General features: G+C 43.6%; 1 protein-coding gene across 6 annotated transcripts in view; it reads left to right on the forward strand.

Moving 5' to 3' along the window:
* The window catches only part of ITGB3BP (integrin subunit beta 3 binding protein), a 107785-nt gene that overhangs the window by 23537 nt on the left and 68545 nt on the right, over positions 1 to 15703 (forward strand). For all 6 annotated transcript variants that reach the window (XM_077333489.1, XM_077333488.1, XM_077333490.1 and 3 more), the window contains exons 6-7: positions 2994 to 3087; positions 4359 to 4418. In XM_077333489.1, the coding sequence (XP_077189604.1) occupies positions 2994 to 3087; positions 4359 to 4418 (154 nt within the window). The remainder of the gene's footprint in view (positions 1 to 2993; positions 3088 to 4358; positions 4419 to 15703) is intronic.

Consider the following 15703-nt stretch of genomic DNA (forward strand, 5'->3'; position numbering starts at 1 on the left):
CCTTTCAAAGCCCATTTTTAAAACACTAGTGTGTGTGTGTGCGTGTATGTGTGTGTGTGTGTGTATATATATATATATATATGTATGTATGTATGTGTGTATGTGTGTATGTGTGTGTATATATATATATATAAATTGCCACTGAGTAAATCTTTCTGCAGCTTCAAGAGCCAGGTTGGTATAGTGGTTAGGTGTGCAGATTTCTAATTTGGCAAGCCAGGTTGGATTTTTTGTTCCCCCACATGCAGCCAGCTGGGTGACCTCGGGCTCGCCATGACACTGATAAAACTGTTCTGACCGAGCAGTGATATCAGCGCTCTCTCAGCTTCACCCACCTCACAGGGTGTCTGTTGTGGGGAGAGGAAAGGGAAAGCCGCTTTGATACTCCTTCAGGTAGAGAAAAGTAGCATTTAAGAACCAACTCTTCTTCCTGCTCCCCTGAAAAGCTGCTCATGGGAATCAGTGAACCTTTGAAAAATGGCATGAAGCTGTCTTTTTGAAGAGGGGATCTCCTCACATTTCATGGACAAATAGACCTTTGGCAGAGGAAATTCCCCCTTTCCTCTCTAGCACCTTCTCCACATACTCATGCTATGCTGTTCTTGAAAGACAGCTCATGGTGGTCTGAACTCAGTGAGTAGTTTTCTGTTGGAAGTCCACCTTGGTCATAAATTCTCCAATTGTTATGTCAACCATCATCACCCTCCTTCTCCCTTTGTAAAACAGGGATTCATAATGCTACCCTATCTGACAGGGGTTGTTGCAATGTACAAAGTGTTCTGAAGTGCCTAGGAAAAATATGATATAAAGCAGTCTTATATTTTCATATGATTCACTGCCACATCCGTTTTATTGAATGAGGAGTGAAATGGTCTTTTGAAAGCACAACTGGATAAGATACTGATGTTTTGCTTTTAATTTTTTTTTCAGAGCAGATAAAGAAATCCTTTTCCTCTGCCATAATCCTTTTTCTCTGCCATATTTTCCTGTGAACAATTGCCTTCCATACATAATATTATGGAAAGGAAAATGGGTACAATAGAGGTGCCCTATTTCCTTAATAGGCTAATAACAACTTGGGGGGGTGGGTATGGGATATATTTCAGAAAAAGTAGTGCAGAGGAAGACTAATTATTTTGTGCCTCAAAACAGCAGGAGCCAGGGTGGATGGGCCAGAACTTGGCTACAGCATTCTGTACCAACTGAAGTTCTCAATCATTTCAAGGGCAACTCCATATACTTATTTTTTATTTATTCAATTTCTATAGCAACCCTCCCAGCAAACGGTCTCGAAGCAGTTAACAATAATAGTAAAGCAGTTAAAACAGTACTATTCCCTCCCCCCTCCACCTTCTTAAATACCTGCCTCCAGCCTAACCAGACTGGAGATGGTCTAAAGGGGGAGACATGAGAAGGGGAAAGGCCCGTGTGGGTTCTATGCAGGGTTTTTTTGCCTTTGAGCATTGAAGGATTCCTCCTAGAGATTGTGAGCCTTTGGGACAATATATATGAAATAATTGAAGAACACAGGAATTGAATTCCTGTTTGAACAGTTTAGTCACTGAGGAAGATTCTGTTGAAAACAGGCTATTGAAAAATTGAATGTATCCAGATCCCATTTTGGCTTTTGATTTCTCAGTTATTATAAAGGATAAATTAGAGAATTAGCTTTCATTTTTGAGCTATCATTAAAAAATATGTAAAAATTAGTTTTCAGTTATATTTAATAAGGCAAAGAACATTTTTTGAATAAAAAAAGAATATTGGTTTAGCCATAACATCCATTTTTTTCTTCTCTTTGGATTGGTGATTCAACTAACCCTCGCCTGTACCCAATCCTAAACCCAGCAGAAGAGTGACCTTTTACAGGCCCTGCGGAACTTTGACAGCTCCATCAGGGCCTGGATTTCAACTGGCAACTCATTCCAACAGGATGGAGCAAGGGCCGGGTGCTTTAGGCCCAGGGATTACCAACAAATTGGAGTTCGCAGAGTGCAATGCTCTCGGGGGGGGGGGGGACAAATTGGGAGAAGCAATGCAGTGTACAGTGCAGTGCAGTAATCTTATCTAGATGTAATCAAAGAATGTACCACAGTGGCCAGATTGTTTCTGCTAAGGTTAACCATTCAAAGCTGGAAAAAGCACTTCTGACTATGACTGTCACCTGCTTATCCAGCAATAAGCTTGGATCCAAGAGCACCCCAAGACTACAGACCTGTTCTTTCAAGGGGAGTGCAACCTCATTCTTAACAAGCGACACCTAAAGTCCTGGATTACACTTCAGTGTATTTGCTTCAGCCCACTCTAAAGCTGCCTCCAGCCACTGGATGGGGTCACAGCCTCCCTAGGATCAGATAGATGTGTGAGCGAGATGAGTGTCACTTGCATATTAGTGGAAGTACAAGATAGTCATGAATGTCCTTAGTATGTTAGTGGTAGGTCAGACCAGATCTCCAGATGACCTCACTGAGCAGTTTGGTTGAAGTGCATAGGGGACAAAATAGGGACTTGCTCGATCCATCTGAGGTGCAGATCCCCAGCACCACCTTGTGAAACCTACCCTTTAGATAGGAATAGAATCACCACAGAGCGATGCTTCCTGGTCACAGCTGACATAGGCGTTGTAAAAGGATCCCATGATTCACATTATTGAAAACTTCTGGGAGGTCCAGGCAAACCAAGAGAGTCACACTACATATGTTCCTCTCCTAGTACAGGTCATCTACCAGGATGATCATGGCTGTTTTAGTCCCTTAATCAAGCCTGAAAATAGATTGGAAAGGATTAAAACAATATCATTTCTGTTAGCACAAAATGGCAGTCTGGTTTCCCTCAGGCTGGTCTTCCCACAGTATTTATTGGGTGCTTGGGCATATACAAGCATTTTTAAATTACTCAGTATAAACGAGGAAAACAAAAAAAGTGGGAGATTTTGGGATTACATTCTTTATGAGCTTCAAGAATGAGATTTAATTTTTAAATTCTTCTTTCAGGCTTTAGAGGGCACCAGAGAGCTTGAAAATATTATAGGTGTTTCAGACAACTCCAGCAACTTAAAAAGTGAAATGAGAAAACACAAAAACCTAAGTAAGAAAGACCTTTTTTTAAAAGTATCTTGCTTTTTGCAATAGCATTTAGATATATTTTCATATATTTAAACTTAATAAATTATATAATAATCATATTATGGGGAAAACTTGGCATTGATTCAACAATACAGAATCCTAGAATGTAAGAGTTATGAAGGTCGAGTCCAACCCCCTACCCAATGTCAGCATCAGCACCCAATTCTAAAGTTACTCAAATTAATCAAAATAGTTAAACATGTCACTTGTTTTACTAAAGATCAGTGCAAATAACTCAAGGTATCTCATAACTGTGACCTGAGTGCAAGGCATGGATTTAATGCAAGGCACTGGGTTTAATGTTTTCTTGTATGAAATGGATAAGAAGGACCACAATGGTTATAATCCATAGCAAGTTAAGCCATTCAAACCCAAATGGAAACTAAAGATTCCAGCAAGCAGCTTCAGAAATGGCATGCATATTTTCTATTAATTAATGTTTATGGCCACCAGAGATTGTGCGTGTGTGTATAATGCTAACAAGATAAATACATGTGCATTTTACCTCCAACTTCCTAAATGCAGAAGATGGATTTCAGTATTTATTGCTTTGCCTTATCTGGTGTTAGATACCATTATGTGAGATATTATGATGTTCACAAAAACTGAGGAATGGCTATACAAGCTGGTCACATAAAACAAATGTCCTCTTTCTTTGAAAATGAGAAAAAAATAACTGCCCATATTCCCTTTGGCCATCAAGCAGTGTCTCACAATGAACTATTTTGAACTAATTCTATAAATTACCTTACACTGAATCAGATCATTGGTCTATAAAAGTCAGTATTATCTGCTCTGAGACCCCTCTGGGGTCTCAGTCTTTCCAATCTTTTGTTCTTTTACATTGGAGGTTCCAAGAATTAAGCTGGGCACCTTCTCGCCCTATATTTTTATTTTTATTATTATTATTTAATTTTATTTTATTATAATTATTTAATTTTTTTCACATTCTAATAACATTTAAAATAATTTTGTGAATGCAGCAGTTTGACAAACCATCAGGAATAACAAGATGGTAATTTTGAACTTCAAAATCCTGAACAGCTAAGTAGGGGTAGTCATATTTTAATTTTTGGCCAAGATGCTACAGTGCTCAAGGCTACCTATGTATAGCTTTAAATAGAATCTTTTGTGCCGGAGAGTTAAGGGGAACAAACATATTTTTACTGTTTTTGCACATTAAAATCATATGAGTAAAGTTTTCATAATCTCTGAATGTATTTTGTTCATTAGTGGAACAAGTAAGAAAACTGAAGCAGCTGAGGAGAAGCCATGGAGGCCTTACTGCTCAAGGTACTTTTAAAAAAAATAAGCACTATGTAACATCTGCTTTGAGGATGGGCAGTAGTCAAAGGGTTCCATTTATTGAGTTTCTTCTGAAACAGTTGAAACATTCTTACAAAATACCATACCAGATTTGCTTTCATTGCAGCCAAACTAAATCAACCCTCCCCTTTCTAATTGTATGATACTTGGGCTGTTTGTTTATGTTACCTGAAAGCAGATGCTCTTATGTGACCAAAATGTAAATACCATAGATGTGAGTTTTTGTCTGCCTATATAAATATTTTCTTAATCCCACCCATCCTCCAAGGAGCTCAGGCAACATACAGAGTTCTCCGCCCTCCCCTTTTGACCTTACTACATCTTTGTAAGGCTGGTCAAGGTGAAAGACTGTCCCAAGGTGTTAGCTGGTGAGTTTTGTAAGAAACTGAGGATTTGAACCTGGGTCTCTGAGTTTCTAGTGACGCTCTCTGTACCAGACTGGCTCTGGCACTAGCCCGTGTGATATGGCTTATCTGTGACTTATTGTTGAATGTGAATTTCATTTCTAAAGCACCGAGGAATAGAGTTGGTCAGATTTGGACTCTGCCTAGTCCTTATTACTAGCATTGAGTTCCAAAGAGTGACCTGTAGCTTATACAATAATGTGATCTCTTTCTTCGTGATCTGGAACTTAGCGAACATGTAACCAACTCACTTGTAACCAAAGGGATTCATTCATGAATGTGCAGAAGTTGTATCCTTCTAAGAGGAAAACATTTATAGTGACTGGGTGAGGGTAGAATATGGCCGTGTGACCAGGGAATGTGAAGATTTAATGTTTTTCTTCAGTTTAATTCCCTATTCCTAGGTGGCTTTAATCCCCAAGCCCAGAGAAAAGCATATACATATTATACCTTTCTTTCCCCCTTTTCAGAACTTACAGCAATCCAGGAAAGTCTACGTGTTGGGGGGTGGGTGAGCACTATGCTTTATGCAGCTCAGTGGGAATCTGGATGTAGTTCCCACCATTATGTATGGTTTGGACCTAACTTCTTTACTATAATCAGTAAAGTCCCTTTTGGTGTCATCAGCTGCTGTTGGGCCTCCTGTTTCACATCCTTGAGAATGCTGACTGTCATGTGCATGGAACTAATATTCATAAGGGACACAGAGAGAGAGGCATAGAATTTTACCAGATGAAGTGCATCAAAAATTTGTGTTCACATTGAGACTTTCCGCTGCATGCAGCAGGATGGTGGTTCTTTCTTTGTCTTTAAAAAGGTGCCAATCACCTAGTTTCCATAAATTATTTAGCAGGTTTTTGAGCAGAAACTGTTTCACACAAACTATTTGAGGATGGCTAAAAAGGGTGTGTACTGGTTTTGACTGGTATGTAAGATCGTAGATAGGCCTTGCTAGCCCCACGTTATGTGCATTCTGTCTTAACTATTACTCCAAAAGAAACCCCTCAGTATGGCAGCTATCTCCTGAGGGGGTTAGTTTTTGGGTTAGAGCAAGTGGTAGAAATGTCACATGTCTTACTACAGATTAGCCATGGTGAATTTATTTTCTTTTAAGGGTGGGGGAGGAAGCCATACTCACTAATCAAAGACTTGCATGCTCTGGATATCCTTACAATTGCTCAGTACAAAGTTATTTTACTGCACAGATGTCACTTCTGCTTCAGGTGGGCACCATAACGTGTCGCAGATTCATACCTATAATGCTATTGGCACACTTGTCAGGAAGACAGAGTAGGCAAATGTGGTTCTGTTGCGGGTATGCCGTGATGAGGGGGCGCACTCTACACATCTCTACTATTTGCATGGTCAAGAGCTCAACCTTTAATTCAAATTAAGCTCTGATTATTACTCAGATCCCATTTAATGGAATGAATGTTGCAGCCTTGTACCCAGACATATGTGTGCATTTTAATCACCTGATCTCAGCAGGGGCTTAAGCATCTGTACTTGGGCACAATTGTAGTTGGAGCTGTTCTTGGCATCATCCTGCAAACACCTTATCATGTGGAAAGGAAAACTTAATTATGTGGTTCTGTGCTGCCTCTTCTAGCTTTACCTTTTCTTCCTTACCCATGTCACCTTGTCTTAAGATCAGGTCTTTGAGTGAACAGTAAAGCCTTGATGCATCTCAAGGCTTTAATAATGATAATATTTCTCCAGTGTCTATCACTGGAGGAGCTGAGAGCACTTTACAAACATTTATGAATACAGCCTTGCCACATCCCAAAGACATATGATCTCTGCTTTATAAAGTCCCATCTCAGCAAGATACTTAAGAACATGCTTTGCATTAAGAGTACAAGGAGTGTCATTGAGCTCACTACTTTTCTAAGTTGGGGTCCAAGTAAAGAGGTAGAGATATATTTGAAAACAGATACATTAATGGTACAAACTTAAGATCAGGTTAAATAAATGAGATGCTTCATGAAGTCCTGTGGAATATCCCTTGCTGCCACCTTCACAGAAATGTTTAAAAAGTTGTCATATTTTAATTTGAATGCAGTTCAGAAGATCCCCCCCCCCAAAAAAATGTATACATGCTATGTGCATGTCACGCACTTACCTCACATCACACTTCCAATGTGCAGATAAGTTAAAAAAATAAACATCCTTACTCCCATGACTCACACTATCTTGTTTTATCATCCTACCCATGCTTGTGTGCGCGTCAGAGAAGCACTTGAGTGGGTCTGGGAGGGTCCACACTTGGAAACGTTTATTTCTTGAGTGTCTACCATAGATACTCCAGGGCAGTGGTCCCCAACCCGTGGGCCGTGGCCCGGTGCCGGGCCGAGAAGGCCTTGGCGCCGGGCCGCGGCTCCTCTCCCCGCCCCCCCCCCCGCAGTAAAAAACTTCCCAGGCCGCAAGCTTGCGGCCCAGGAAGCTTCTTACTGCGGGAGGGGGGGAGAGGGAATCAGGGCCGCACCCGCGCATCGCACATGCGTGGCCGAAATCGCACATGCGCGAAAGTGCCGCGCATGCGCGATTTCAGCCACGCATACCGCGATGCGCGGCGGGCAGTTGCCCTGCCGGTCCCCAGCCTCAAAAAGGTTGGGGACCACTGCTCCAGGGTATGGAAAAGTCTGAAAATGCAGTTTGTTAAAATGATTTTAGGCTGTCTTTATTCATAGATACCGAGAGCAAGGCAGGTTTACAAAAAAAAACGTCAACAGCATAAAAACAAGTGGCCTAAAAGGAGACAAACAATACAGCTGCTAAAAATTTCTTTTAATCAAATCCACTTTATACAGCAGAGATCAGGGCCCTTTTGGAGCTGTCAAAGTTCCAAAGAAGAAGAAGAGTTGGTTCTTATATGCTGCTTTTCTCTACCAGAAAGAGTGTCAAAAAGGCTTACAGTCGTCTTCCCTTTTCTCTCCCCACAACAGACACCCTGTGAGGTGGGGGAGGCTGAGAAACCCCTGATATTTGTGCTCAGTCAGGACAGCTTTATTATCGCTGCACCCACGTCTCCCTCCCCCCCCTCCCCCCGGTGCTGGCTGCTTCAGGCACAGATGGCCGCTTCGAATGCCAAAGTGCCCAACGCTAGTAGGAACTTGGTATGAGAGGCTAAGCCAGCCAGAGCTGGCTTCAGGTGATCTTCTATTTTCCTCTAAAAGTGCCCTAATTGCCCAGATTATTAAGAGACGCTGGGGAAATTTAAGGGGGTTAAAGCATGAATCAGACAAAATACACCACAAAGTTAATTTGAAAGACTGTGAAGTAGCAGTGATAGAATCATAGAATCATAGAGTTGGAAGGGGCCGTACAGGCCATCTAGTCCAACCCCCTGCTCAACGCAGGATTAGCCCTAAGCATCTTAAAGCATCCAAGAAAAGTGTGTATACAACCTTTGCTTGAAGACTTCCAGTGAGGGGGAGCTCACCACCTCCTTAGGCAGCCTATTCCACTGCTGAACTACTCTGACTGTGAAAAACTTTTTCCTGATATCTAGCCTATATCGTTGTACTTGAAGTTTAAATCCATTACAGTGTGTCCTCTCCTCTGCAGCCAGCAGAAACAGCATCCTGCCCTCCTCCAAGTGACAACCTTTCAAATACTTAAAGAGGGCTATCATGTCCCCTCTCAAACTCCTTTTCTCCAGGCTGAACATTCCCAAGTCCCTCAACCTATCTTCATAGGGCTTGGTCCCTTGGCCCCAGATCATCTTCGTCGCTCTCCTCTGTACCCTTTCAATTTTATCTACGTCCTTCTTGAAGTGAGGCCTCCAGAACTGCACACAATACTCCAGGTGTGGTCTGACCAGTGCCGTATACAATTGGACTATGACATCTTGTGATTTTGATGTGATGCCTCTGTTGATACAGCCCAAAATGGCATTTGCCTTTTTTACCGCTGCATCACACTGCCTGCTCATGTTTAGTTTATAATCCACAAGTACCCCAAGGTCTCGTTCACACACAGTGCTACCTAGAAGCGTATCCCCCATCCAGTAGGCATGCTTTTCATTTTTCTGACCCAGATGCAGAACTTTACACTTATCTTTATTAAATTGCATCTTGTTCTCATTTGCCCATTTTTCCATTGTGTTCAGATCTCGTTGAACTCTGTCTCTATCTTCCGGAGTATTTGCCAGTCCTCCCAATTTGGTGTCATCTGCAAACTTGATGAGTAGTCCCTCCACCCCCTCATCTAGATCATTAATAAATATGTTAAAAAGTGCCGGGCCGAGCACCGAGCCCTGAGGTACCCCGCTACTCACCTCTCTCCAGTCTGATGAAACACCATTGACAACAACTCTTTGAGTGCAGTTCTCTAACCAATTCCCTATCCACCTAACTATCTGAAAATCCAGATTGCAGTCCTTCAATTTATCCATCAGAACATCATGGGGAACCTTGTCAAAAGCTTTACTAAAATCCAAGTAAATGACATCAACCGAATTTCCCCGATCCAGCAAACCTGTTACTTGGTCAAAAAAAGAAACTAGGTTGGTCTGGCAGGACCTGTTGGAGACAAATCCATGCTGACTTCCTTGGATCACCAAATCGTCCTCCAGATCTTCCCCACAACAGAGGTCAGACTCACTGGTCTGTAGTTTCCCGGGTCATCCTTCCTCCCTTTTTTGAAGATCGGAATAACGTTTGCTCTTTTCCAGTCCTCCGGGACATCTCCAGTCCTTAAAGAGGTTCCGAAGATGATGGACAAGGGCTGTGCAAGTTCTCTGGAAAGTTCTTTGAGTACTCTCGGGTGCATTTCATCTGGACCAGGGGATTTGAACTCATCCAGTGCAGCTAAATGCCTCTCGACAACCTCTCTATCCATGTTAACCTGCCACCCAGACACTATCCTTTGGCTACAGCCATCTCTAGATGTGCCTAAACACTTTGACCTGTGGGAAAAAACAGATGTAAAATAGGCACTAAGCCTTTCTGCTTTCTCTGCATCTTTCGTTAGAGTTTGTCCATCCGCACCCAACAGTGGGCCTATTGCCTCCTTTACTTTACGTTTGCTCCTCACATAACTGAAAAATCTTTTCTTGTTACAATGGGCTTCCCTGGCCAATCTTAGCTCACTCTCAGCTTTGGCCTTTCTGATGATTGATCTACAGTGCCTAGTAACCTGTAGGTACTCTTCTTTAGAGCTCTGTCCTTCCCTCCATTTCCTGAACATTTTCCTTTTCTTTCTTAGTTCCTCTTGAAGTTCTCTGTTCATCCAAATAGGCTTCTTAGAGCTCCTGCAGTGTTTTCGTATTTCTGGGATAGTCATTGATTGAGCATGCAATAGCTCTTGTTTGAGTAGCGCCCACCCTTCACATGCTCCCTTCCCTTCCAGCATTCTCGTCCATGGTATGACACTCATCATGTCTCTGAGTTTATTAAAGTTTGCCCTACGAAAATCCAACATCCGCGTCTGGCTACAAGCTTCCTTGGCTCCCTATCTCAAAAGGAATTCTATGAGGACATGGTCACTTCCCCCTAGGGTCCCCACCTCCTTCACCTCATCCACCAACTCTTGCCTGTTGGTCAGTATTAAGTCCAGTATGGCTGAACCTCTTGTGGGTTCATCTACCATTTGATAAATGAAATTGTCAGCCAGGCAGGTCAGAAACTTGCATGACTGAGGACGCTTCGCAGAGTTTGTTTCCCAGCACACATCTGGGAAATTGAAGTCACCCATGATGACAAGGTCCTGCCATTTGGATATTTTCTCAAGCTGCTCACAAAGTGCAGCATCCACATCCTCTCGTTGGTCAGGCGGTTGGTAGCAGACACCAACCACCACACTGTTTGTTTTCCCCTCGCTTATTTTCACCCAGATGCTTTCCACTGTATATATGCTCTCCTTCACTAGAATTTCCTGACAGGTAAGCGCTTTCCTCACATACAGTGCCACTCCTCCACCTCTTCGATCTATTCTGTTTTTTCTGAACAGTTCATATCCATCCACCATTACATTCCAGTCATGAGAATCATTCCACCAAGTTTCTGTGATGCCTACTAGATCATACCTTTCCATCAGCATGAGAAGTTCCAGCTCTTCCTTTTTATTGCCCATGCTTCGGGCGTTAGTATAAAGACATCTGAATCTTTTTACTTTTGGTTCCCTATGAGCTGGCCTTGCCGGTTGGGCTGCCTCCGATCGTGTTCCTTCCATACACTCCCTATGTTGATCGTCTCCTTCCCCTAGTGGCTTTAGTTTAAAGCTCTCCTGATGAATCTCCCCAGGTTCCTGCCAAACACATTCTTCCCCAGTTTCGATAAGTGCAGTCCATCAGGTGCTAGTAGGCCTTCCTCAAGAAAGCCTATTCCATGGTCCCAGAAACCAAATCTCTCCTGCCGGCACCAACTACGCAGCCAGCGATTCACCTCCATTCCTCTCCCGACGCATTCCTCTTCCCTTGACAGGCAAGATTGAAGAGAATACCACTTGTGCCCCCATTTGCTTGAGCTTCCTCCCCAGATCTTGATAGTCTTTTTTAGTAGGAGTGATGGTATTCAGGTATATGTCATTCGTTCCCACATGGACCATCACAAATGGGTAGCGATCCGTAGATTTGAGGAGTTTGGGCAGCCTTTCTGAAACATTTTATTTTCGCCCCTGGCAAGCAACACACCTCTCGGGTTAGGAGGTCGGGCCCAGCCACATGGCGATCCATTCCTCTTAGCATGGAGTCTCCAATTACCAGTACTCTCCTTTTTTTTTTCTTCTCAACTCCATTTCCTTCTGTCCCCGTGGCCTCTTCCCTTTGTCTTAGAGTTTGTTTTGGGACCTCTTCCCTTGTTGACCCTTGCACCTCCTCTGCAAGGGCCTGAAATCTATTCTGGAGCTCCAAAGGCCCCGAGAACTGTCTCGCCCTTCGCCGTTCAGTCTTTTTCCGAACTGCCTGCAGAGGCTCCCTATTGTGGTCAATCTCCTTGTCCTCTTCAGGACTGGTTGTATTCTCTTTATTCCATGTTGCAGAGCTCTGGACTATGAACTCCTCCCCTTTCTTACTTTGGGTCAGAGTAATAATTCTGTTTTCTAGTGCCCTAATCTTTTCCTCCAAAAGTCTTACCAGCTTACACTTGGGGCAGCTGTAGTCCATCTTATCTTCTGGGAGGAAGGCAATCATGTCACACTCACTGCAGATGATGGGATGAGTGTCCTGGAGGTCCATTGTAATGTCTAGGCAGTGGAAGTACTAGGGAAATATAATCTACTGATATAATCTACTGATTCTAATTGCTCGGCCAAGAGCCCAAAGGCTCGTGCCTCTGGTGAGGAGTAGCCCTTTTTAATCCTCCCAACAATTACCTTGCAATCACCTCACCCAGGCAGAACAATAGCCTCACCTGGTCAGCAGCAACTCTCCCCAGTAGCTCTCTCCACGTGCTCTCAGTTGTCTGAGCTCAACAAGTAACAAGGGTTTTTTTCATTGCTACCAGTGCGTCTCCTGACTTTATTTAGGGCAGCACATAGTTCTGGTTTGTAAACTGACTCAGTAAACATGGACACACCAAGTAATGTCATTGCAACATCAAGGTTGGATTACTGAAGTGTGAGCATTCATGAGACAGAGCTCAGTTCTGCAGATACAATACAGCCACTGTATCTGAAGAAGTGAGCTCTGTCTCATGGAAGCTCATATGAGAATCAGTGTTGGTCTTTAAGGTGCCCCTGGACTACTTCTTCTTCTTCTTTTTTTTTTTGCTGCCATAGACAAACACAGCTACCGCACTAGAATTACTGTGACATGTTCTATGTTGGGCTGCCAACAACAATCAGGAAGCTACAGTTAGTTCAAAACTTGGCAGTCTGTACTTCAGCTAACACCTGTTGCTGCCACCATATTACACTCGCACCAGAACAACTGTATTGACAATATATCTGTTTCTGGGCTCAGTTCACAATGCTGTTGGGTTTTTTTAAGTAAACAAAGTGCCACCTTTAATTCCACCCAAAGATATTTCAGCAGGGATCCAGCATGTGTAATTGTTAGAGTACTGGAGCAGGTTCTGAAAGACCCAGGGGCAAATCCCTATTCTAGCATGGGAACTTGTTAGATGACCTTGGGCCAGTCACGTATTCTCAGCCTACCTTATTTCACAGGATTTTTGCGAAGATAAAATGCAGGAGAGAAGAATTATAGAAGCCACTTTGGGTGCCTACTGGGGAAAAAGGTGGGATATACATTAACTTAGAAAATAAGAGCTCTACTGGATCAGACCAATAGTCCATCAAGTGCAGCATCCTGTCTCACACAGTGGCCAACTAGTTCTCCTAGATAGCCAACAACAGGGCACAGCAGCTGAGGTCTTCCCTTTATTTTGCCCTCTGGCTCCAAGACTCAGAGGCTTAGTGTGTTTGAATGTGGAGGTTTCCCTTAGTCACCATGGCTAGCATCCATTGATATTTATCCTCCATGAATCTATCCCCCTTTAAAACTGTTTATTCCAGTGGCTACCACTACATTCTCTGCCAGGGAATTCAACATTTTAATCGCTCTGTGTGTAAAGTAGTATTTCCCTTTGTCCTTACTGTCCATCAGCTTCATTAATGTCTTCAAGTTTTTATATTGTGGGAGAGGTTTAAAAAGTTATCTTTGTCAATTCTCTTCACCCATGCATGATTTTATAAACCTCTATCATGTCCCCTGCTGTATCTTTTCTAAACTGAAAAGTCCCAGAATTTCCAGCCTTTCCTCATAGGAAAGGTGGTACAACACCCCAATAATCTTGGTTGCCCTTCTGTGTACTTTTTTAAGCTCTGCAATATCCTTTCTGAGATATGGCTATCAGAGGTATACACAGTATTCCAAGTGAGGCCACACCATGGATCTGTACAGAGGCATTACAATGTCAATAGTTTTAATCCTTAACATAGAATTTGCTTTTTTCATTGCTTCAGCATACTGGGTTGACATTTTCACTGAACTATCCACTGTGACCTTCAAATCTTTATACCACTCAATCTCAGCAAGTTCAGACCTTGTTAGCCTATACGTGAAGTTGGGATTTTTGTGTCCCAATGTGTATCTCCCAACACTTACCAACATTAAATCTCATTTGCTACATTGTTGCCTGTTCTCAGTTTGTGGAGAACCTATACTGGGGCTCTTCTCAGTCAGCCTTGCTTTTCCCCATCCTGAATAATTTTGTGGCATTTGCAAACTTTGCCACTGCTCTACTCATCCCTAGTTCCAGATCATTTAAGAACTAGACATAAAGCCTGTTGCACCCAGGAAGGTAAGGGCAGTATACAAATGAAAAAATTAATTAGAAAATATACACAAGCAATTTGACCTTCCTGAGTTCTGACCCTCCCCACCCCGCTCAATCTTGAGTGGTTAAAGAGTAGCAGACTCAAATCTCGAGAACTGGGTTTGATTCCTGACTCCTTCTTCATATGCAGCCAGCTGGGTTGCCAACTTCCAGATGGGGGCCGGGCAGGCCATGGAGGGGTGGGCTGCCACCATCCTGCCCTCCCCACATTTCCCAAAGGCTGCGCCAAGCAGGGAAGGCCGCAGAGATGCTGCTTCTATCCCCACATCTCCTATAGGGCAGGCTGGGTGGGAAAGGCCACAGGGGGGTTCCTTTTTCCCACCCACCCCACATTTCCCAGATGCCAGGCTGCTTGGGGAAGGCCATGGGGGATGGGCTACCACATTCTCACCCCCTCCAAAAGAGCATACTGGGCAGGGAAGGCCATGGAGGCTGCATCCTTACTGTGGGGCCCCATATTTCCTAAAAAGCCAGACCAGGCAGGGAAGGTTGCGGGGGGCTGTCTCCTCACCCTCAACATCTCCTAATGGTCAGACTGGACAGGTAAAGAGGGGGCTGCCTTCCCATCCCCTCACATCTTCCAAGGGCCAGGCTGGGAGGGGAAGGCTGCTGGATCGCCCCAGCCCCTTTGAGGAAAGGGAGGGTGGGGAAAAGCAAAGAATACACCAATGGATAGCTAGAGGGCCATAGAGAGGTGTTGTGAGCTCAGGTCCTAATAGGGAGGATTCCTTGGAATAAAGGCTATGCCAGGAGCTCCCAGCTTCACCTGAGCCTCAATTGGATGAGAGCTTAGCCCAGCCAGATGGTCAACAGGCAGAGAACACAGACCAGCAGGATAGAATGGAGCTTCAGACAAATCAGGGCATAGATTCCAAAGTTGTTGCAGGAGCTCTTCATTCCTCTGTTCAGCCTCCAGCTACAGCTCCCTGCCTTGTCAGCCCACCTGGCTCATTTTAGCCAATTAAGCAATGACAGCTATGTGCTGGGAAAGAGCTCCAGTCTAAAAGGCACCACACCATGTTAATAAGACAATTGCTATTGCAGAAGACTGTGAGTCATCACAGAGTGAAGACTGAAAGGCTGGTAACAGTCTATATTAACTTGAGGTTGGGAGGCCTAGATTATGGGCACAACCTGTGACTTGCTCCTTCCACTGATGCTCTTAGACTGCCTGAAGGAAACATTGACTCACTGGACTGAGTTAAGACATTAATTGCATTCTGTTTTTAAAATACTGATTCTTTCTGCCTCCCAGGCAGCTTGTCTGTGCTTTCTACCAGAAGACAGCTGAAACCAACACAGGAGGCAAAGGAAGCAGCTTGCTTCCTTCCCTTGACTGGAAAAGATTGAGGGTGGGAAGAGGTTGAGGATGGAGCAACTTACCAGCATCAGAGCTTGTCAGAGAAGCCCCACAATTGGCCCTCATTGGAAGAGTGCATCAGGTTGGCAATGAGTTGTCTGCATGTAATTTGAACTAATTGGTCCTCATTGGCATATTGCAATTTGAGCTGTTTGACCCTAATTGACAGAGTGCAATTTGAACTGATTGGTTCTCATTGGCAGAGTG

The sequence above is a fragment of the Paroedura picta genome, chromosome 4, assembly GCF_049243985.1.
Source record: "Paroedura picta isolate Pp20150507F chromosome 4, Ppicta_v3.0, whole genome shotgun sequence".
NCBI classification, from domain to species: Eukaryota; Metazoa; Chordata; class Lepidosauria; order Squamata; family Gekkonidae; genus Paroedura; species Paroedura picta.